We start from the raw sequence: 23,670 nt of genomic DNA, 5'->3' as shown, positions 1-23,670 counted from the left end.
GGAGTAGACTTTCAAATTAAAGTGACACTATCCCTTTCTTTTTCTTCACACTCAGTTGGCACTCTGAGCAGATAAACTTTAGAGCTGACACCCAGGGAGCTAGATTGTTGTTGAAAACAGAGACAACCAAGGGAGGGATTTATACTTTATGAATATAAAGAGATACTCCTTGGTTTCTCTGAGCAGATAAACTTCAGAGCTGACACCCAAGGAGCTAGATTGTTGTTGAAAACAGAGACAACCAAGGGGGGGATTTATACTTTATGAATATAAAGAGATGCTCCTTGATTTCTCTTTCCATGAGATGGAAGTTGGCAATGTGGTTTAATCAGAGGGGGATCCAAACAGACTGGATTGAGAATTAGGACGCTAAATTTGGTTCTGGGTCATTTACTGACGTTGCTGGTAAGAGTGACAAGTTATCTACCTGAGAATGGTAATTAGCTGGTATTTTAATTTGCTAAAGCTGCCGGAAATGCAATATACCAGAAATGGGTTGGCTTTCATAAAGGGAACTTAGTAAGTTATAAGTTTACAGTTCTAAGGCCAAAAAATATCCAAACCAAGGCATCCAGAGAAAGATACCTTGACTCAAGAAAGGCCAGTCTAGAAAGACACATGGCTGGCATCTGCTCATCCTTTGGCTTCTGGTTTGAAACACCTTCCCAATGGCATTTTCTTTCTGCGTCTTCAAAAGTCTCTGTGTCAGTTCCGAGGCTTTTTCCAAAATGGTTCCCTCTCAAAGGACTCCAGTAAGCACCCACCTTGAATAGGCAGAGACATATCTCTATGGAAACCACCAAATCAAAAGATCCACACGCAATTGGATGGGCCACATTTCCATGGAAATAACTCAGTAAAAAAGATCCCGCCCAACAATATTGAATCAAGATTAAAGAACATGTCTTTTCTGGGGTATACAATAGCCCCAAACTGGCACAGCTAGTATATTGCTATGAACAGTAATAATTGTTTTGGGGTTAGTTTGATGTTCTTTTTCTAGTTCCTCTTGGCAGGTGAGCAATTAAGTCCTTGGGTTTTGCTCTTTCTTCCTTCTTAGTATAGGCACTTAGGGAAAAAAATTCCCTCTCAGCTATATCCAATAAGTTTTGATATATTGTGTTTCCATTTTCATTTGCCTTGAAATATTTTACCTGTTTCTCTTGTAATTTCTTCCTTGACCCACTGATTAAGAGTATGTTGTTTAGCTTCCATGTATTTATGAATTTTCCAGATTTCCACTTGTTATTGATTTCCAACATCATTCCATTATAATCTGAGAAAGTGCTTTATATAACTTCATTCCTTTTAAATTTATTCAGACCTGCTTTGTGACCTGCTATGTGATCTCTGCTTGAGAATGATCTATGAGAACTTGAGAAGAATGTCTCATGCTGTTGTGGGGTACAATGTTCTGTAAATATCATTAGGTCTAGTTCATTTATCGTATTATTGAAGATCTCTGCTTCCCTATTGCTCCTCTGTCTAGATGTTCTGTCCACTGATGCGAGTGGTGTATTGAAGTCTCCAACTATTATGTTAGAGGTGTCTACTCCTCCCTTCAGTGTTGTTGGTGTTTGCCTCATGTATTTTGGGGCACTTTGGCTTGGTGTGTAAATATTTATGATTGTTATGTCTTCTTGTTGAATTGTCACTTTTATCAATGCGGAGTGTTCTTCTTTGTCTCTTCTAATTGTTTTGCATTTGAAGTCTAATTTGCCTGATATTAACACAGCAACCCCTCCTCTTTTCTGGTTGTTTCAACTTATTTTTTGGATCTAAAGTGAATCTCCTATAGACAGTATATAGATGGGTCTTGTTTCTTAATCCATTCTGCCAGTTAAAATCTCTTGATTGGGGTGTTTAATTCATTAACATTTAATGTTATTACTGCAAAGGCAGTACTTTCTTTAACTATTTTTTCCTTTGGCTTTTATGTATCATATCTTATTTTTTTCTCTCTGTTTATCCTTACCAATAATCTTCAATTCTATTCTCTTCTCCAAAACCTCTCTCTCTGTCTTTTCCTATCTTCCTGTAGCACTCCCTTTAGTATTTCTTGTGGAGAAGGTCTCTTGATCAGGAACTCTCTTAGTATCTGTTTATCTGTAAATATTTTAACTCTCCCTCATTTTTGAAGGACAGTTTTTCCAGATATAGAATTCTTGGTTGACAGTTTTGCTCTTTCAGTATCTTTAATATGTCATACCACTGCTGTCTTTGTTTGCTAAAGCTGCTGGAATACAATATACCAGAAATGGAATGGCTTTTATAAAGGGAATTTATTATGTTACAGATTTACAGTTCTAAGGCCATACAAATGTAACTAAGACATCCAGAGAAAGATACCATAACTTCAAAGAACGGACAACGTCTGTCACATGGGAAGGAACATGTCTGGCACCTGGGGGTCCTTGTTTTAGGTTCTGTTGCTTCCAGCTTCTGATGCCAGTGGTTTCATCTGTAAACATCTTCTGGCCCTCACTGTGCTCCTCTGGGACACAGCTCAGGTTCTGGCTTGCTTAGTATCTCATGGGAGGGCACATGGCGACCTCTGCTGAGCTCCAAACATCCCTGTCTAGGCATCTACTCTCTTTTATTGGCATTCCAAACATCTCCAAGCATCTCTGTCATTTCTGAAGCAACTATTCTCCAAGTGTCTTTATCTGGGGTTTCTCTAAAATGTTTCCCCTTTTAAGGGACTCTAGTAACAAATCAAGACCCACCTTGAATGGGTGGATTCACATCTCCATCTAATCAAAAGGCCATACCCACAATTGAATGTGTCATATCTCCATGGAAGTAATCTAAACAAAAGGTCAAACCCACAACTGCATGTCACATCTCCATGAAAACAATCCAATCAAAGTTTCCCACCCTAAACAATAGGTCTGGCCCCAGAAGACTGGATCAGGATTAAAGCATGGCTTTTCTGGGGGTACAAAATAGTTTCATACTGGCACAACTGCCTTCTTGCCTCCATGGTTTCTGCTGAGAAATCTTCACTTAGTCTTACTGAGCTTCACTGTATATGATGGATCACTTTTCTCTTGCTGCTTTCAGAATTCTCTCTTTGTCTTTGACATTTGACAATCTGATTAGTGTCAGTCTGATTAGTAAGTGTCTTCAATGTGTTGAAAGAAAATGTGGCAAAAAAGATAAAGGTATAAAGAAGACACTGGGTGACCTCTTACAAAACTTTTGCAAAAACAAATGGCAGAACTTATGGGGATGAAGGGTTCAACAGAAAAGCTGAAAAACACGATGGAGACATGCAACAGCAGAAGGAAGGATTAGTGGACTGGAGGACCAGACATCTGAAATACAATACACAAAAGGAGAAAATGGAAAGATATGAGCATGGAGTCACGGAACTGAATGACAACATGAAGTGCATGAATATACATGTTATGAGTGTCCCAGAAGGAGAAGAAAGGAAAGGAGGCAGAAAGGATAATTGAGGAAATAATCACTGAAAATTTCCCAACTCTTATGAAAGACATGAAATTACAGGTCCAAGAAACACAGCATACCCCAAACAGAATCTAATCAAAAGATCCCAACCTACGTTGTTAAATTAGGATTTAAAGAAACAGCTGCCTCCACAAGAATGAATCAGGATTAAGATATAGCTTTTCTGGGGTACATAATAGATTCAAACCAGCACATTCCATCCTCCAGACCTGCAAAAAGACATTTTTTCCATATACAAAATGCATTCACTTCATCCCAATATCACAGAAAACTATTTCAGTAACAATACAAATACAATACAAAGTTAAAACCAGTACAAAATCTCATCAAAGTCAGCTACAGGCATGGTTTGTCCTAAGACAAAATTCTCCTCTGGCTGTGGACCTGTAAAACTCAGAACAAGTTATCTGCTGCCAATATACAAAGGAGGACAGTCATAGGATACATATTACCATCTCCATTGGGAGAAATTGGAAGGAACACGGGGGTCATTGGACCCATAAAGTTCCTAAAACCTGCAGGGCAAAGTCCATTAGATTTCAAAGTCTGAGAGTCATTTATCCTTGGGGCTTTAGAAAGAGGTAATCCCACCCTTTCCAAGGGCCTATACAGCAGCCCACCTCTGTCCAAATGCAACCTTGTGGGTCGCTGTGGAAACCTTTTTCTTGGCTCCACCCTCTCCAAGCATTGGGACTATAACTGGGCTCTCTGCCAACTCTCGGACACACACTCAACCCCTCCAGAGCAGTGGGGTGGCAGCCAGGTTCCTCCCAATTTTCGATTTGTATGCTCCATCCTCTCTGAAGCCTGAGGCGGCCCAACTCTTCCTGAACAATGAAGCAGAAGGTCCACCCTCTGCTTTCCAAGTGTATGGTGGGCCCACTCTCCTGGCCCAAGGTTTCCTGGCTCCAGACCTTAGCTTCCATGCTAATGCCTCTGAAATTACTTTTCCTCCAACTTTCCCCTTTTCTGTCTGTTTTTGTCTATTCCGTTTATACAGATCCCACAGTACTCTTGTCAGCTTTCTATGCATTATGCTGGGATCATGTTCATCAGACAGAAGGATTTTCCACAAATCCTTTCTGGATAACTCAGTCTTCAATCCTGGCCTTTTCTAAAATGGCTGACTGATTCCAGGTTTTCTTAAATCCTCACATGGGGCTCTATTCATTTGGGTCTCACTTTCTGGAAGCTCAGAATTTTCCTAACCATCAGTTTCTCATTTCTTTGTACTCAAGAGTTCAGTTCTCAGCTCATCTCTTTCCTGTTGCATTTTATTTCAAGATGCAAGGAGAAGCCAGGCTGCCTTTTCCACACTTAGTTTGGAAATTTCCTCAGCTAAGTGTCTGGGATCATCAACTTTAAATTCTAACTTCCATTGACAGCAGTACTCAATTTGGCCGAGTTATTTGCCGTTTTAAACCAAGGGTTGCCTTCCTCCCAGCCTGCAGTAACACATTCCTCATTTCTGTCTAAAGCCTCAATAGAGGTATCTTTAGAGGCACATTTCTACCAGCAGTCTCTCCAAAGCAGTCTAGGCCTTCTCTGTCAAGCTTCTCACAACTCCACCAGAATCTTCCCCATTTAAAAAGCTGTTCCAGTATGTTTGGTATTTGCAAACTGCAGTAGCACCCACAGTAGAAATAAAAAGGAAGGACAAATCCAAGTGGCTGTGAAGAAGATATGACAAGACTTGGAAACAGACTCATGTAGGGATGAATGAGAAAAAGGAGTCAGAGAAGGCGATTATTAGCAGAAATTAGAAATCTAGGAGATAAAAGTTTGGGGGACCTGGGAGAAGTGTGAGGTTTCAGTGGTGTTGAAAATATGTGGCAGCAAATGGAAATTCAGGACTAGAATCTGGGAGGGAAGTCCGGATAGGAAATTCACCTTGAGAGGCAGGTCACTTCAAAGTCATGGATGAAGCTGGGAGAATGGGCGAAATCTGAAGGTCTTCACGGACAGGAACATTAGCTTTGTTAATGTGCTCCCAGGATGTCAGCCGACACTTGGGCTGTCTTTAATTGTTTTACCTCCACATGCATCAAAGCAGGTACTAGTGAAGAGTGCTGTCATCATCTCCTCATGATGGGTATTTTATTATGGTGCTGCACCAACACTTCAGCACTAAGAGATGGGAAGGTGGGTCCTTGCAGGAGGGGAGTGTAATTAACATCTGCTTGGCTCTCATGTCAGTCCTGGCCTTAGTGCCTGTAAATGGTGAGGAAAAGTGTCCCTTTTAGGTGGGCTCATGCAGGACCCACCACCAGTGACGGCCATCTCCATGCTTTTGCTCTCACTGCTCCCCTCCCTGGAATGCTGACCTCCAGTGTCCTCATGTGATTAGGTTTGACTCATTCTTTCTGGCTTCCCTTGATTCTGCCTTGATTCCAAAATCTTCCTTGATGAGTTGGAATGAATTTCAGGCACTCTTTCAGCATCCCCATAATAACTACATTAAGAGCACTTATTTAGGATTTAAACTATATAAAGCAGGGCATAATTATACATGGGAATTCAGTAGACTAGACTGCGCAGAATAGTTTCTTCATTTTTGAATGAAAGAATGGGATGGGCACCATATGACAGCTTCTTTTATGGAAATAAAAAGCTTTTCTAATGCTACAGGCCTGCCTCAGTTATGGGGGTGTGGTCAGTGGCTCAGCCAGTGCGCCTGTATTTTGCCGGTAGATTCAGGGGCTGTCTTTATGTAACAGTTAAATGATCTCAGAGCTGGGAAGGAACATCTAGTCCAACTGCCCACACAAATGAATAAGCACTATGCCTGCCCAGTGGACGTCCAGCCCCTCACTGATCGTGTCTACTGATGGGGAACCATGTCATGCCAGTCCTTAATGGTTTGTTAAAGAACGCTGGATGATGGTAAGGGAAAGGATAAAGAGAGATATGCATAACTTTGTTTTTCCCGTTGATTACTCATTCTGGGGACTTGCTGCCTGTATCAGACAGGATGCCATGGTAAGTAACAACTCCCAAATCTCTGTGGCTTAAAGAACAGAAGTTATTTTCTTGCTTGTGCTGCCTTTTGGCCTAGAGGCTCTCTTTTCACTTATCGTTTTACGCCAATTGAGTAACCCCAGCCTAAATACTTTTCACTGTTTTGGAGGGGAAAGAAAAAGATTCTGGAGAGGTTTTCACAAGCTATTCTTCAGACTTTTCTTCCTATCACTTTTGCTCACAGCCCATTGGCCTCATCCAAACACAGGGTGTAGGAAATGTGGTCTTGCTGGGTTTCAACAGGTGGCGTCCTGGAAGTATGTGGAGAACAGCCGGATGGCCATGCAATGGCCTCATGCAATGGCCTTGGTGATCTCACTTGGGCTAGGAGAAGTAGGTTCTCCACATTTTTCCATATCTTCGTGACAAAGAGAACTTGGAAAGAAGGCGAGAGCCAGTAAAAATAAAGGGCATCTCCACTCCTAAACGTCTCCCAGGATGAAACAGAGGGGCCCTCACGCTTGTAAGGATTCTGTTCAATGTCCTAAATATTAAGAGGCAAAATTGGGAAAGCCACCCAGGAGAGCAGAATGAATTCTTGAGCTTTTGCCCAGCCTGCAAAAGGTTGGGGACCTCTGGCACCATCTGGCCTCCATTAAGCCGTTTTCCTCAGTGTGGTGGCAATGACAAATCCTTCCTCCTTGGAAGGTTGCAGCTTCCACTATAAATCAAACCCTGAAGAGGGAATAAGCAGTTGTGATTAATAGTCGGACCTGAAATCCAAACTGTAATCAGTCAGGGAGATCTGTCATTGGAACTGGAGGCAGGGATGGTGTTGTAATGAATGATTCAGGCACAGGGCGCCTGTCTCGAAACATGTTAATTACCTCAGCCAAAGTGTCTGAGACTGATGACTACAAAATGTATATTTGCACAGCATAGCATCCCAGGGCTGGCATGCCTGGCTCTGAGAATGTGAGCCTTCTCTGAGAATGGGAGGAGGTAACATAGCGCCTTGGCCAGGTGCTAGTGGGTTGGTAAGGAAAGCTCTCAAGTCCTGTGAAGAGAAATGGTGGGGACGTACGCCCTCTTACAAGGTGGTCACTGGTTCATAGGGGCTGGCGATGACTGGTCCACCCACCGAGTGTTACCTCCTCTGGAATGATGGCTCTTTTTTTCTTATTCTAGGGTTACTGTCTGAGAATTCTAAGGTCTGGGTTAATGCAGTTCATTCTTCACTGGATTTTGAGACTAAAGAAGATGGTATTTAGCAACAAAATGCATTTCTTACACATGTGCCTGTGCATGTAGTTATTTTTAATGTGTGCATGCATGTCTTCTTCTGTGTCTGCCATCTGGAATGGTTAGCTCATCTGACCAAAGTAAGAGATGAATGAGATAAACAAATGGAACCAGGGCAAAAATTAGGGCAGTGACTCTGTGCTATTGCAGGGTGGGGGCAGTTTACATACCACCCAGAGAAATACTGGTTTGTGACCTAGAGGCTGTATTTCTAAGGCTAACCAGCTGTACTACAAGCACATGCATTTGGTCCGTTCAGTTCATTTGCCAATTTGTTTATTCTCTACTAAGTGCTGGGCAGCATGCAAAGCACTTTGTAAATGGAGATGAGAAAAGAAGAGACCAGGCCAAGACAGCTTACAAAGCAGTGGAGTGTATCTCTGTGTGTTGGGGATGGAAGGAGGGTAATGACTCCATAATGGATAGATTATGGAAAAAAACCCTAGAAAAGGGTCAGAAAGCATGCTGTGGGGCTCAAAAGTACAGGGTGGTATGGATATGGGACTTCTATTAGAAAGTGGCATTTAAGATGGGCCTTGAAGGATGGCTAGAAAGATTTTTCTGGGAGGACCAAACCATTCATGATGATCTGAACAGTGCCCAGAGGCAACAGATAGACAGACAGACAGATGATAGATGGATTGATAGATAGAGATAGAGATAGAGGGAGAGGGATAGATAAATTAAGATATAGATAGTCCTGTATGAATGGATAGAACCTTTCTTACTACTGACCTAGAGATCAGATTTCTCCCTTGGCTGAAACCTTTGATTTCTGCTAACTGTGGGAGGGGCAGTTACCAATCCTTTTAAACTGTTTGCTTATTTATACCTGTGAGGGTAGATTGGGGATAGGGGGGCTTAGTTTTCCTTCTGGTCACCTCCCCCCATGTGATCCTACCTAGTCTGAGCTGGTTTCTTTCCTCTCCCTCTACCACTTTTATCCTCACCTCATGTTTTTTCTCTTGGATTCTTCTTAATCTGCCCACTATCAAGCAATATACAGTTTTTCAATTTTTTCCTTACCATGTTATATTTGAAATAAGCACATTCACTTTAGGTTTGTGAATTATAGGAAGATACACAGGGGCTGGAAAAACAAACAGCAAGCAGTAATCACACATCACAGGGGCTAGACCAGCTCTTCCAGTCTTCCCGGCAGTCATCCATGGGTGACTCTCAAAAGTAAGTGCAGTATTTTGGTAAGTAGGGTGCTTCAGACCTGCGTCCATTTGGAATTGGGTATTAAAAAATGGCTCCTGTATCACAAAGAGGCAAATTTATCAGAAATTAGGGCAGTGACTCTGTGTTACTGCAGTGGAAATCAGCTGCTACAGAAGTAGGAGTGGATTTTCCTCTCTCTAACCCAGTCCCACGCCTCTGCTTCCTCCTCAGCTGGTGCTGCCAGAATATTCCATACACAGCCTCTTCTGTATCATGTTCCTGTGTGCTCAGGAGTGGCTCACTCTGGGGCTGAATGTTCCTCTACTTTTCTATCACTTCTGGAGGTAAGTCTGCTTCCTCTTTTCTGCCTGGGCATCTTGCCTTCTAGAGACGATGTTCCCCAAATAGAGCAGCCTCCTGGTGCCTTTCTCTCATCCCTACCTTTTGGGGGACGTTCTCTTCAAAGCTCCCTTCCCAAGCTTCTCTCATGCTGCAAGAAGTCTAATAAGGGGAGGCCGCCTCTCACAGACACCATTAACCACAACTCCAACCTTTGTGAGTCAGTGTTAAAAGTAGACACCAGATGGACGGATTTATTGGGACAGTTCTGATTTCAAATATTCCATTCTCTGCTAAGACCATGTGTCAGTTTGTGTGATCTGGACTCTGGGTAAAATAGAGTCACCATGTTGTACATACACAGGAGGCAGGGGTGGGGTGAACACCAAGTAGTAAAGAATGCAGATGTGCAGGTAAATTGTCTCAGCCCTTGCCCCTTATTCCAAGAGCTTTGGTTCCCCCAAATGTTTCATCATTATCATTTACCATAAAATAAAGCCTATATTTGATCAAGACTAGGACATTCATTCTTTCTTTTAACGAAGATGTAGGACACCTTCTACACACCAGACATTGTGGAGAATTCCGAGATGATACATAGGAAATAATCTTTAGCCTCAAAGAGTGTGCAGTCTAGCAGAATGAAATATATTTTTAACAGATGCATAAGGAAGTTGTATAGGTATGTGGGGAAAGGAGTAGTTAAATTAGCCTGGAAGAGGTAACATTGGAAAATCTGGAAAAGCACATTCCATGTTGAAGGACTAGCATGTGCAAAGGCCTACCAGTAAGAGAGCACACGGTGTGTCTGGGGAATAGCCATTGCTTTGTGTGGTTGGAAGTAGGGTTCTTGGAGGAAAGGAGAGGTGGGGTTGACAAAACAGCTAGGAACCAGGATAGAATGCCTGAAAATATTTGTTGGGGAAGTTGGAATATATTCTGCAAGGAATAGATAGCTATCAGAAGCTTTTTAGGAGAAAAATGACATTACCTGGTTGATCTTTAGGGAAATGATCCTGGCAGCAGTTTGCAGGATAGATTGGAACAGTGAAATATAGAGAACAAAATCCAATTAGCAGGTTATGCATGACTTTTCTAAAACCTATACTTTCTCCAATAAAAAAGAAAAAAATCCAATTAGCAGGTATGGTGATATACCAGGTGAAAGATGATGAAAGCTTGAACCGGAGTAGTGGAAGTTGGGATGGAGAGAGGATAAGAGTATCTGTGGGTGTAAAATGGGCAGGTTTTGGCCAATAATTGGTGCAGGAGGTGAGGGAGAGGGAGCCTCAGCCTGGTTAGCTGGGAGGGTGGAATGGCATCAGTGATTAAGAACAGAAGGAAAGGGCAAGTTGCAGGTTTAGGGAAGAAGGAAATTGATTTCAATTACATAGGAAAGTCCCACTTCTAATAAATGTAATCTGTTAACATCCGAACTTAGAAGTTAAACTGAAGAATTATGGCCTTGAAATGTACTGAGTCTCCATTCAAGAACTTTTCATGTTTTACCCCATCCAGTATCCATACCAAACCATTGAGGTAGGTTTCGTTTTCCCTCTTCCACATGTGAGGGCAGAGAGACTCACAGAGGTTGAAAAACTTGCAGTGAGAAACTCAGCTAGTAATTTGGAGAGCCAGGGTTTAGCCCACAGGTGTGTCTGAATCTGAAGGCATGCCCTCCTGCCCTCGCCACTTCCCATGCCAGCCCAGGGGGCAGGTTCTTCTCCTCATGAAAGGAATTTCTCCCAAGGTTTGTTAAAAGTGGACCTTCAATCCAAGGTGTCAATAATGTGGGTAATTTACAAAATTTGATTTGTGCACTGCTTCTTAGGGCTACTGCTTTTCCAGAGGGAAGGAAGGGACAGACTCTACTTAACCCGTGAAATGTCTACATCTATAGAAGGAAGTGACTGGAATCTCTTTGCCAAGAGGACCCTTGTCTTACTGTTTTTGAATCCTTAACAGATCTAGCCTTCTTCTTGACAATTAGTAAGTGCTCAGAAAATGAAAGGGAAAAAAAATGATGAGGGGAGGAGTCCCCTCTACAGGTCCAGCTCAGGTACAGTCCCCACTGCTCTAGCTTTCAGTTTGCTTAAGTAACAGTAGAACACCTGCCATTTATGCAGCGTCTGTTTTTTGCCAGGTATTTACATGCATTATCTCATTTAGTCCTCAGGACAGCCCGCTGAGGTAGGCAATTTCCTCCTCATTTTACAGGTAAGAAAATTGAGACTCTGAGAAGTTAATGAGTAACCCAAGGAAGGACCCATAACTGGTTAGTGGCAGAACCCTGGCTCTTTGCTCTCAGCTGCTTGGCCACCTGGCCTCTCTGCCTCCACTTAATTAAGTCACTTGGGAATAGGGCCACACTGAAAGAAAATAATTTTGAAATCTGCTCCTGGGAAAAGGAAGAAGTTAGTGACCTGGAGGGCTCTGAGTGATCAGCTATCATTGAATCTGGCTTGTGATCTCCTCTCAGCAGGGTGGTGACAGGTTAACATCCGTGCATCCTCGCAATGGGCAGGAAGAGAGAACTGAAATACCAGCTCCGTGTGTTGCTATGTTACAGGAATATTCTTCAAAGCCGGTGTGATTAATCTCCTGATGAGAGCTGACTCTCTTGGTCCTTGCCACAATTGAGAGCCATAGCCTGTCCCAGAGCCCCACTAGAGCCATTAATTTGTACTCCTGGCCTCATGCTACCTTTACCAGGGGTGACTAAACAGAAGCCAGTGGTGTGACGTCAACTCTGCTTTGTCTTGTGGCTCTGGCGTGGGATGGTGGAGGCCCTGTGGGCAGCATCCTGTCCATAGCCAGAGGTGGGGTCCCAAGGCCCGGGCTCTCCTCCTGCCCATCCACTCCCAGAGGGACTTTGGGTCCACACGGTGAAGGCTCTGACCCCTGGTTGCACCGTGCTTGGGAGTTCCTTTCTTCCGTGGCCTTGGTCCATACACGTTGAGTCTGTGTGATATTGGGAAGTAGACAGTTTGCTTTAGCTTCTCTCTTCTCTCTTCTTTTCCACTCTATATTCTTTTCCTTACCACATTTCCCTCCAGGGCTGCTCTCTACTCATAGAAGGCCAATGCTCTTTTGCTGTCCTGGGGCCTTCTGTAAAGAGGGGTCCATATTTAAGAGGGAATGTGATAACCATCCCAGAATATTTGGGATTTTAAAAAAGCATCTGGGTAGCAGACAATACTAAGTCCAAAGCAATTGATTTTAAAGGTAGAATTGGAGGTACAATGGCATCGAGGCTGTGGAAATGCAGCTCAACACTTATACCTGCACCTTTACTTACACCTATTATCTATACACATTGCTGACTAGCCTTTCCTCACCCGCCCTGGGGAAAAGAGGCTTTTCCTGGTACCTCCAGGTAACACCAAATAACATGCTTATCTTTCTGCCAGAGAAGCTTTGCATGTGGACTAAATTACTAAGACACCAATGGATTTGAGTATTTGGAGAGTTAATATTTGTAGAAGATAGTGGCTGAGCTGTTTTTCAGAGGCACCCAGGCTGTATCGAGGCAGAAGACAGATAGGTACTTAGCAGAGTACCTTCTAAGGTAGGGAAGGAAGGAAGGAGGGAAGGTCAGTGTCAGGAGGGCTTGCTCCAAGATGACTTTGAAAGTTCCTTCCAAGCCGATGATGCTATGTCCTCTTTCCCTGCAGGTATTTCCATTGCCCGGCAGATAGTTCAGAACTAGCCTACGACCCACCGGTGGTCATGAATGCAGACACCTTGAGTTACTGTCAGAAGGAGGCCTGGTGTAAGCTAGCCTTCTATCTTCTTTCCTTCTTCTACTACCTTTACTGGTGAGTTTCTGCCCCTCCTGCTGGGTTTGATGCTTGCAGCAAATGGAAGGCCAACCGGTAGGCTTTGGGAGGGGGCTTAAGAGAGTGGGAGTCCCATTGGGTGTGATATCAGCTGCCTGACCCTGATTCTGGAGCCAGGGCTTCTGTATGAAGAGGTAAGAGGGGTAGAAGTTCCTGCAGGATGTCTTGCCCGTTGATAGGAACATCCTTAGGGCCACACAAGTGAGAATGCATCGCTGTCAGCATTTCTTAGGAGAAAACTGGTAAAGTGCTCTTCCATTAGGCTTTCTACCTCCAGCAACTGCACAGTCCAACCTGTCAGGTTACCTGTGGTCCTAGATACAAATTCCTTCTCACCTATTAGCCTTATTGTAGCAGAACCTCCCAGCCACAGTCAAGCTTTACAGTGTGACATCTTGAGCCATTAAATGCTTATTTGCAATTTTCCCAATATTGCATAACATCATTCTAATTAAGTAAAACACACTGACTTTGCAATTCTCTTTCAAGAATTTCCCCTTTTCTCTTTTCACCTCTTTACAGAACATCTTAGCAAAGCAGGTAGCTATAAACAGACCGTCTTGTGATTTGATACCTCAGAGGGAACCTTTGCTGAAACTTCTCCTCCTTTTTGTTCCCTTTTGTCACTACCTGTGGCTGTTCCATGGGCATCTCTAAATTTCCCAATGCTGCCTCCAAAGTGGCATGGCTGTCAGATGAGGTAGGGAAGGGGCAGGGGTATTAGACTCCAGGGCCTTCCCAGGGTTGGGATTGGGCTGTGGCAGGCCAGGAAGTGGCTGCATTTGTCCTGCATTTAAAAATGAGCCAGGCTTTGCACTAAAAACTTTATATGTGTTGCTTCTTTTATGAGGTAAATGCTATCATTAGCCATATCTTTAAAAAAGGAAACTAAAGCTGAGAAGTTAGATACTGCCCCCCCACCCTGAGTCATAACTACTAAAGTGTCACAGCTCAAGTCTGATTCCAGAGACAGTACTCTTAAGTGCTGGCCCTTACAAAACATCTAGAAGTTTTTATCACAGTGCATCAGAATTGTGGGGTAGGGAGGAGGAACTTCTTAAAAATTCAGATTCCTGGGTTTAGATCTACTGTTTCTGAATTTCTGGGACTGGGAGTCTGCATTTTAAATGAGCTCTTAGGTGATTCTGCTGCACACCTGAGGTTAAGACCTGCTGCCCCAAGAAGGCTGTTGATTTGCCTCCATGCTCCCTTACCTCCTGTGCCCCTGCAGAAGTCGGGGTATGGCTTCCCTTGGCCTTGGAGAGGTTTCCAAGTCATTCTCCTACATTCTCCCTGGAGTCAAGGATGGCCCTTTCCCTCCTTCTCGGGTAGAGTACCCTGATATCGTCTCCATTTCCAATATACAAGGAGTCTGAGGGTCTTTGAAGCTGGTCTGGAGATTTCTGAGGTACCCAACAGACTCATCCAAGTCTCTCTGAGTCCAAGTCTGAACTCTTTCCTTGAAGCTTGCTGGGGCTGGTTCCTGTTATGCACTGGGTTGTTAAAGGATTCCACACGAGACAGCAAGTTAAAGTTTAAGGGTTTATTGCTAGAGAGACAGAAACAGACAAAGTGAAAGCAAGGGGGAGAGCAGGCAGGTGGGAGCCAGCAAAACCTGCCAGCAAAAGGAAAGGAAAAATGGCTCCAACTCTCTTTCTGACAGCTTGTGGTTTTAAAGGAAAAACTGCACCGAGTGGGGTGGGGGTGATGTGCGACTACAGGTATCACCGGGAGATATCAGGCTGGTGCACGTCATGACTTCATGCTCATGGTTATCTGGTTTGGCCTCTGGCAGGCAGGGTGTTGGCACGTTTGTGCTCATCTCTCTTGCTGGCACATCAGGTCCTGTCAGAGTTGCTGCCTAGGGAGAGAAACTGAAGGGGCCCCCATGCCATAGAATCCATTTTGCATGTCAAGTTTATTTTCTGAGACTGACAGTTCCTGTCTTGGGAAACCTATAAAGGGTGGAAAAAACCCTCATGGGTTTAAGGATTTGACACCTGTGGGCAAATATGAAAGTTAGATTCCTTTGCTGGAGTGTGCTAAGCCTCACCTTCTTTGTAGGCTGCAAACAGACCCTGCAACAGAGAGTTATAGACGAGTGACCTGACCCCAGACACTGTTGCTGTCCTCAGCACCCGCAGGACACGGCCAGAGCTCTTCCTGGCTCCTGCTCCTTTAGGGGGGGAGGGGGGCTACTTAGTCTTGACGGAGGCTGCAGCTGGGACCTACTCCCTTGTTTCAGTTTTGTTGCACTAACTACTGGCGCCCAAGGTGTTGTGAGAAAGAAAGCAGAAGATGAGCGAGTGCAAAGTGGCTCTTTGCTTGGTCTTGAGGGTGGAAGGGGGTGGTGTGGGGGTGGTGTTGGCGGCTGTTGGATGGGTATGATCATTCTGTAACTGATTGTGTTCCAGACATTCTGTTTGACGGTCTGTCCTCTGGTCCATTAGTTCAGCTTGGCATGTTAGATCTGTTAATTGCTTTGTCTCCAAGGCAACATTAGAAACAACTGCTCCCCACACCCACCCCGCCCCACGGGACTCCTGGGTGGTGGCCAGAAGATATCAGCATTCTTTGTTGAGCCTGGCCTCTTGGCATTCTTGAGGGCTCCTCTAAGACCCTGTTTCTCCAGCCTCTCAGATATCACAGCCCCTTAGAACTAAGCTATTAGATCCATTGCTTTTGGATAGCACAGAACCGTCTTCTTGGAGGGGAAGGGGAGCCGTGTGGCTGCACTGAGCACAGCCCTGTGCTAGGGGATGACTCCTTCCAGCAGCTGCACCCTGTAAGGCTGGTGTTGATGCTTTACAGATGGAGGTTCCTGAGGGTTTCCCGAGGACCTCAGAAAGGGTAAGAAATGTGCCCAAGGTCCTAGCTAATAATTTGCAGTCTATCTGACTGTGGAGCCTGTGCTCTTCCCACCATACCACGCTAACTATACTAGCTACCCCTGTCCTCTGCCAGTTTGCCTTGTGAACCAGAAGACGTTTGTAGCTATGTGGGAGGGATACTAGCTAAGAGTCGAGTGTGACCTCTGTCTGCCTGCTCAATATAAAGACGTTTTTAAAACCAAGAGTGTAAAGCAGCTGGATATTATCTATCTAAAGCAGTATTACCCACCTGCCCATTTATTCTGGGTCATACCTGCCTCATTTTGTGGTTATTTCTTTCGTTATGTTTACCACAATCTATAAGTATCTTATTTACGTGCTCACTTGTCCCTTGATGGTGGAGCCCTCACTTGTTTTAGTCTGTATCTGCAGTTCCCTAGTCACTAAATCCTTGTCGCTTGTTATTATAGCTTGGTTGTACACTCCCTTAAGGCAGGGTTGGGATTGCATGCTCATCATAGTTTCCCAGCACCTGGAATGGTGCTTGGCATGCAGTAAGGGCTCAATACATGTTTGAATAGAGAATTGAATGGCAATTGGTAAACAAAGGCTCAGGATTGACATGGAAAGAACCTCTGTCCTTCTCTGCACTAGCTGGGTCACCTGGAGGACCCACTCCTCTCCTGGCCCTCAGTTTCCCGTGTAGAGTAAGATGCCTCTCAGGCCTGACCAGGCTGCTCTGTGAACAGAGTGTCAGATTCTAAAAGAGGCATTTCAGTCACTCAGAAGAACTCCTTGGGGCTTCGCAGCCCTGGATAGGGTTAGAAGTAAAACACTTAAGTTTCTTTCCTTTTGTTTCCCCCCAGATTCTTCTTTTTTTTCTCCCTGCATTGTGAAGAGGTGGTTGGTTTTCTTTCTGCCAAACAGACAAAGCAGAATTTTGAGGGCAGATTATTCCTTGGCCTGGCGGAATTAACATGCAGACCTTTCTTAGTGAAGGGATGCATGCCTGCCCCCCTTGCTAAGGTGGGGCACCCCTTAGAACATATGCTGTCAATGCATGTTTAATGCCTGCATCCCGTTTGTTAAAGTTGCCAAAGTGCAATATACCAGAAATGGACTGGCTTTTAACAGTGGAGATTTATTAGCTTGTACATTTACATTTCTGAAGACATGAACATGTCCAAATCAAGGCATCCTCAGATGATACCTGGACTCTGAAGACATGCTGCCAGGGCTCCTGGGCTCCTCCGCCACATGGGACGGCACATGGCGGGTCTGCCTGTCTCTCTTTCCTTTCCCGGGTTTCGTTGCTTTCAGCTTCTGGCTTCTCCATCTGTGGCTTTCTTTCTCCACTTCTGTGTCTTTAACTCTATCATCTGTCTCTATGACAGCTTCTGCGTGTTGTTCTGAAGTTCACCTTCTTACAAAGGATCCAGTAAAAGGATTAAGATCTACCTCAATTGAAAAAGCATAATCAAAGGCCCCACCCATAGGAATGGATTAGCTTTAAGAACATGATTTTTTCTGGGGTCCATAAAATCTACAAACTGTCACACCATTAAAAACAGGAGGGCCAGGGAGTTAGCCAGTTAATTTGTTTAGTTCATATTCCCAGAGGGCACATGTGGGTCCTCACAATACTGAAGATAATCTTTTCTTGGGCACTAACATATTTTCCAGCATAATCTCAGAGCCCCTGGACACAGACATCATGTAAGTTTGCAGCAGCTGTTGGAATTAAAGAACCCACTGCGCCCCACCACCCCCAGGGACCTGCCCTGCAATTGCAGTAAAGACGGAAAACAACCACAGTAATCATACTGATGAGAATAATAGGCACTTAGAGAAATCACATCTTTTATCCAAGGGGAATCACATCTTTTATCGAAGGGACACAATATGCTATCCTAACAAATGTTTTGTCAAACACTGTAGGAAGTAGCAGCGGGAGTGGGGTGGGAGGGGCTGGGGTAGGGTGGGGTTTGTGGATGAGATGCTGTAGTGATGGGAATGAGAAAGAAGCCAAAGGGTCTGTGGCTTTGGATGGTCCCTCTTTTGAGGGCCAGTCTGAGTCCTTTAGGGGCTCTCACTAATGCCTTCTTTTCCCTCTTCTTTTTGCATTCAGCATGATCTACACTTTAGTGAGCTCTTAATTCAAAGACCGTGCACACATCATCATCAGAGTCTGGGACGGGAGAGGCCCAAGGCCAAGAAGTCCACTTGTGCTGGTGATTGGAGGTGGGACCCAGAGTGGGGAGATGTGAAAGAGGCCCAGCAGGCGGTGGGACTGAATCGGGAGCTGAAATCATGCAACCATAGGCCGAATTAGCTGTGTGCGAATTCTGCCGTTGCCCTGTGTATCAGACTTTGACATCCTAAATCCCACTCACCGGTGTATCCCCTCTGAACATCTGGGGTGGGGGACTGGGTGGCAAAAATTAAGCTTCTCCCGAGAGACAATTACTGGATCCACTTCACAAGCAGCTCCCTGTTAGGTTTGCAGACTGGGGGAGTAGAGGCAGTAAGGCTGGAAGGTGCCTGCTAAGGAGCTGGATGCCCATGGAAGGCTCTGCTGACGTCGTGGGCTACCCAAGACTCTCGTGGTTTCTCCAAGCCTGGCCACACTCATCACCTCGAATAGAAGGCACTGGAAGGTGTGCAGGATTCGTCTTCAGCTGCAATTAGATCTGAATTTATTTTCATGTTCTGCTTTGTAAGAGCCAGGCTTAGTGACATCATGAGCTGTTTGGGGGGCAGTATGTTGATAATGAGCTATGTCCAGACTCACAGGGGTAAGTTGGGGTGGGGGAGGTTATAGGAAAAAATAATTTTTTAAAAATGTTTGTAACATGTTCATGGTGTTAGTTTAGCACCACAAACGTGTATTCTTCTGTCACCACCCAGAACCATCACGGTCATTTAATGCAGATCCAGCTGATTGACACTAGTCAAAACCACCTTCTTTTAAAGATCCCAAAACAGTTCCGAACCCAGAAAATCCTGTAGCGTGGTTGTTTTGTACTGTGGGCATCTGGCAGCCAGGAAGTGAGACTACATAATTATAACTTCACTTTATGATGCTGCATCATTTGTACTGTTTAGTTCAATGTGAAGACATTAGTTTATTTAGAATTTTCCACTTAACATCCTCTTCTTTTTGGGTGGGAGTTGTGCTGAGGGTTGTAAATAATGACAGAGCTAAGGCTGTATTATGTTTAAATTGGGCACAATGATTTTGACCTTGTTCCCCAAACTTCCCTTCTCCACCGTTTGACACACACACAGGCTATTTATATATGTACCACCAAGCTCCCATTTGAAATCTGTGACTCAGGTTTATGAATGATGTCTGTGAAACACTGTCGCTTGCTCTCTTCATTAATGCAGAGACAACTTGAATGTCTCACCTAACTGGCTGTCTCATCGAAACCCCATTACAGAGTGGCTTTGTCTCCATATGGTAGGTAAACTGGTGTAGAAAGAGCAGGTTTTCAAAAAGGCATTTCACTTCTAAAAATTCTGTAGAAAACAAAGTACAGATTTTGGCTCTGAAGCTGAAAGCATAAAAGTGGAGAACTAGAGGTGATGTTTTGGGGAGAAGGCTTTCCCTCAGCCAATGCCCGTTCTCCCTACTGGGTCACTGTTGTTGGGGAATGATTCTCAGAGCTGCTCAGCCCTGTCTTTGGCTTCATCCCTGATAGGACGGTTCCCTCCATCCGTAGTAGCAAGCTCTGGGCTCCGGGCCCACATGCAGCACATCTAACCCCACAGCTATCTTGCACATGCAACAGAATGGAGAGAGTAAATGGTCCATGCTGCTTCTCAACATGGAGCTGATTTGTTTGTTGGTTTCTATACTTTGCTTCCTTTCAGAAAGATTTGGAGTATCTTGAAATAGCAAATGTGATTACAGGAAAAGAGGTCCAAATTCTCACAAAGGAGAAACATCCAGAGATACCAAATCTTTGAGCTACTTTGGTTACCACAATTGGACGCTAAATTTGATATTGTTTTTATTAGTAGGAAATAATAACAATTCACATTTACATAGTGCTTTGCATTTTAAAGATTACTTTCATATACAATTCTTTTATTTGATTCTCCTCACAATCCTATGAAGTTGGTACTGCTATTTTCCCCATTTTGTGAAGGAGGCAGTCCAGTTCAGAGAGGCTAAGTGACTTTGACCATAATCACACAGCAGAGTAGACCTGCCTTTGAACCAGGGTCTTCTAACTTTAAAACCCCATGTCTTTTCCATCACACCTGAAAGCTAGGAAAGTAGGTTAGGGCCCTGTTAAAGTTAGAGTAGTGGCACTGACTTTTCGAGAAAAAGGAAGCATTTTTTATAAAGAGCTTTAGTGGAAATGGTTAGGTGGCCTGGTTTTCTTTTCCTTCATGTGCTAGCCCTCAGGTTTGCTTTACTGTGGGAGGTTCTTCTCTAAGATGGGCCTTTAAAACCTTTAAAAGCTGGAAGTGCCTCTTGGGTAGCTCTTATCTTTGTGAAAGAGAAATCATCCAGATATTTTCCTCTCACAATTTGTGACTGGAAAATCTGATGGTCTGCTGGCAGTTTCAACCAATTTTTGAGCTCCCAGGAGAAGATAATTATGATGATAAAAATGAGAGTAATGGCCACAGTTTATGGAGCATGTGCTGTGTTAAGTGCTTTATAACTGTGATTTCACCCAACCTCACAATGATCTTATAAAGCAGTTAGATATTCTTTGCAGGTAAGGAAACCTTTCCTAGGTCATCCGTTCCAAAACAAGAACTCAATACAGTAGGTCCTCGTTTTGCAGGAACTGAGCACATGCGAATTCAGGTATACCCATTTGGCCATTAAAAAAAACAAACAAAAAACTAAGGCAGAGAGAGAGAGGATTAAAATTTTTAAAATTATTTCTATGATTAATTTTGTTTACTTATTGCTACTAGAATGTTTATTTGCCTTACTTATAAAGACTGTGTGACAGGTGTGTTCGAATAAGAAATACTTATTGCATACTGAGTTTCGCTATTATGTGTGATTTTCAACTTACGCCAAGGAGCTTGGAACATACCAGTCGCGTAAAATGTTGTCCTACAGTACTACCAGTAAGTGGCCAAATAATAGTAATAGTTATAAATTGAAGTGTCTGGCATTATTCTATGTACTTCATGCATTTTTTTCCTGATCCTCATAACCACACCATGTTTAGATATTATTTCTGTTCTGTAGATGAGGAAGCTCTGAGAAGGTGAGTTTCTTGCAGTGATCCACTGTTTGTCAAGGATATGCAACTGGGCTTTAAACCCAGGGCTGCCTCTTTTCCCACAAGTTTGTTGCTTGGATTTCTTGATCTCTCATTGTTTAACCCAGAGAAGTGACCAAAGGGAAGAAGGAGGGTGAGGCAGGAGAAATAGTACCTGGATAAATCACAAAGTGAATGTCACCCTTGTACCATGGAGTGTTCAACCTGCCAAGAATGGGTCTGGTGCAAGTTTCTCCCGGGACACAGATGTCCTCTGAAGGTGGCGTTGGTGAATTGGTCTCATTCCCTTAGAGCAGCACAAACATAGGCCTGGTATGTGGTGTGGCTATGGCCAAACCAAAGGCCCAGGGGAGCTACTTAGGCTGATTTTTCACGTTACTAAAGCAGGGAGAATAACAGCACCCACTTTATAGGCTTGGTATGAAGATTGAATGAGTTCGTATTTGCAGAGACCTTAGAAGGGGCCCCCACCTGATGAGCACTCTGTCACTGCAGTGGGGGAGGTCTTGCTGTGCCATCCTTAATGTGCTCGGTAAGGCCCCTCCGAGGGAGGGAAGGCCACTGACCACAGGGAGAGGGAGTGCAGTTCCCTAAATCCAGCTGTCCTCCCAAGGCCTCATTCCATTCTGTAATTGGGAGGTTCTGGCACCTCTTTTCAATGCCTTATTTTCTAGGCAATAATGATAACAGTTGCTGTTGAATACTTAACCATGACCTGGACATTTGCAAAGCACTTGACCTGCGCTGTGATTCAGCGATCACTATGAACTTAGGAAATAGGAGCTATTACTCCCCCTAATTTAGAGTTGAACATACTAAAGTTTATAGGGGGTAAGTGAATGGGCCAAGGTTGGTATTGCTAGTAAGTAATGGAGCCTAGACTCTAACCCAAGTCTTTTTGACTCCAGGACTTTAATCATGTGTACGGTCTGGGAAGGGTGTGGTGGAGTGAATTGTGCACCTCAGTTTGGACCCACAGTCTGGTGGGTGTGGACACATAGTAAATAAGATCTCATCAAGATGGTACTTTGGTTAAAGTGTGACTCAGTTGAATCATGTTGGGTTTTAATCCAGATTACCAGAGTCCTTTATTGGCAGAGTGACAGTTAGATGGGAGAGAGGAGCCACTGGGATCAACCAGAAGGTGGAAGTCAGCAGAACCTGGAAGAGAAAGAAGACACTGCCCTGTGCATTTCCACCTGACTGAAAAGCCAAGGAACTCCAGATTGTCAGCCAGCCTGAAGACACCCAACCCCTGGGAAGAAGCATCTGTAACCACAAGCCAATAAATTCCTGTTGTTAAGCCGAGTCATTGTATGGTATTTAGTTGAGCTGCTAGAAAACTAAAGTAGATGGGAGATAAGAAAAAAGAGAAAGTCAGATGCTGAACAGGAGAGGGACTCCTATCCCAGGAATGGGGCTGTCCTGTTTCACAGCAAGCAGCCTAGTATAAACTGCTTTATAATCAGAAGGATTTGGACTACGTGATCTTGCTCAAATTTCTTAACCTTTCTGAGACTCAGCTTCCTCATCTGTGAAGTGGGGGTAATAACACTTCCCTTTGAGTGTACTGTGATAATTAGAATATGTAATAGAGCCTTTCTTTTAAAGGGTGCTCCCCAAATCTTCATCCTCGGTCCTCCACTTCACCTCACTCGGTTCACAGTGTGAAGGGAGGATTATGTAGAAAAAAGTAACAGGTAAAATGCCTCCAGCAGTGGCATATGGCCACATTCAATGAGTCTTATCTTCCTCTTTTTCCTGGCAGTGGACCATCTCAGGCACGCAAAATAGGTAACAGAGTTCAGCCCTCTCAAGAAAATCTCCCTTATGCTTCCTATTTTTAAACTTGATAATTGCACCAATGTTGAATAAAGTTGTCAGCGTTATGACAGTTTTGTTCTCCTACATAAGAGATGAATGCAGCCAGCAAAATGCTTTGACAACAATTAATTGCACTCAAGCTGCATCATTATGCATATCCATTTCATAATCCGTTCTTTTCTTGGGCTGGGGCTGGTGTACTCCAAACTGCTCTGGTATATGACTCTTGGCAGAACCCTCTCCAGATTGCTGAGCTACCTATCTGAGCAGAGAAACGGGCCCACTTGGGGCTGTCTCTGCTCCCCATGGCTCAGGCTGAAGGCTGTGATCACTGCAGGTTTTGAGGAAACGTCCTGGAAGGTGCCCTGGGATGGTACCTCATTCTGGGCAGAGGAGAAAATGAGCTGAGCAGAGAAGTGATTTTTCAGTACACAAGCAGGCATTGTTAGGGCAAGGTAGGGGCATGTTTTAGCTTTTTTCTAGGCTAGGAGCAGAAAGCAGTCTCTCCTTACTCCCTGGAGCGCTGCCTGTGATGGAAGTACCTTGGACAGCTGTATTTGCAAAGAAAGACAACCTGAGATTGGGTTTCACTTAGTGCCCATGATTCCGAAGTAGAAGCCAGGTCAAACAGCCACACCAGTAGTATTTTCCAGCTTTGCCCCCACCCACTCTGGTCATTTC

At 44.1% G+C, this 23,670-nt stretch overlaps 1 protein-coding gene across 3 annotated transcripts in view; it reads left to right on the top strand.

Moving 5' to 3' along the window:
• Window positions 1-22,852, top strand: part of CNIH3 (cornichon family AMPA receptor auxiliary protein 3) — a 207,985-nt gene extending 185,133 nt beyond the window's left edge. For all 3 annotated transcript variants that reach the window (XM_077149129.1, XM_077149131.1, XM_077149130.1), the window contains 3 exons: window positions 9,130-9,242; window positions 12,912-13,055; window positions 18,036-22,852. In XM_077149129.1, the coding sequence (XP_077005244.1) occupies window positions 9,130-9,242; window positions 12,912-13,055; window positions 18,036-18,063 (285 nt within the window). In that variant the 3' untranslated portion in view covers window positions 18,064-22,852. The remainder of the gene's footprint in view (window positions 1-9,129; window positions 9,243-12,911; window positions 13,056-18,035) is intronic.
• The last annotated feature ends 818 nt before the right edge of the window (window positions 22,853-23,670 follow it).

This window comes from Tamandua tetradactyla, chromosome 2 (assembly GCF_023851605.1).
Source record: "Tamandua tetradactyla isolate mTamTet1 chromosome 2, mTamTet1.pri, whole genome shotgun sequence".
Lineage (NCBI taxonomy): Eukaryota > Metazoa > Chordata > Mammalia > Pilosa > Myrmecophagidae > Tamandua > Tamandua tetradactyla.
The sequence above is the reverse complement of the archived record's forward strand: the minus strand, read 5'-3'. Positions and strand labels throughout refer to the sequence as shown.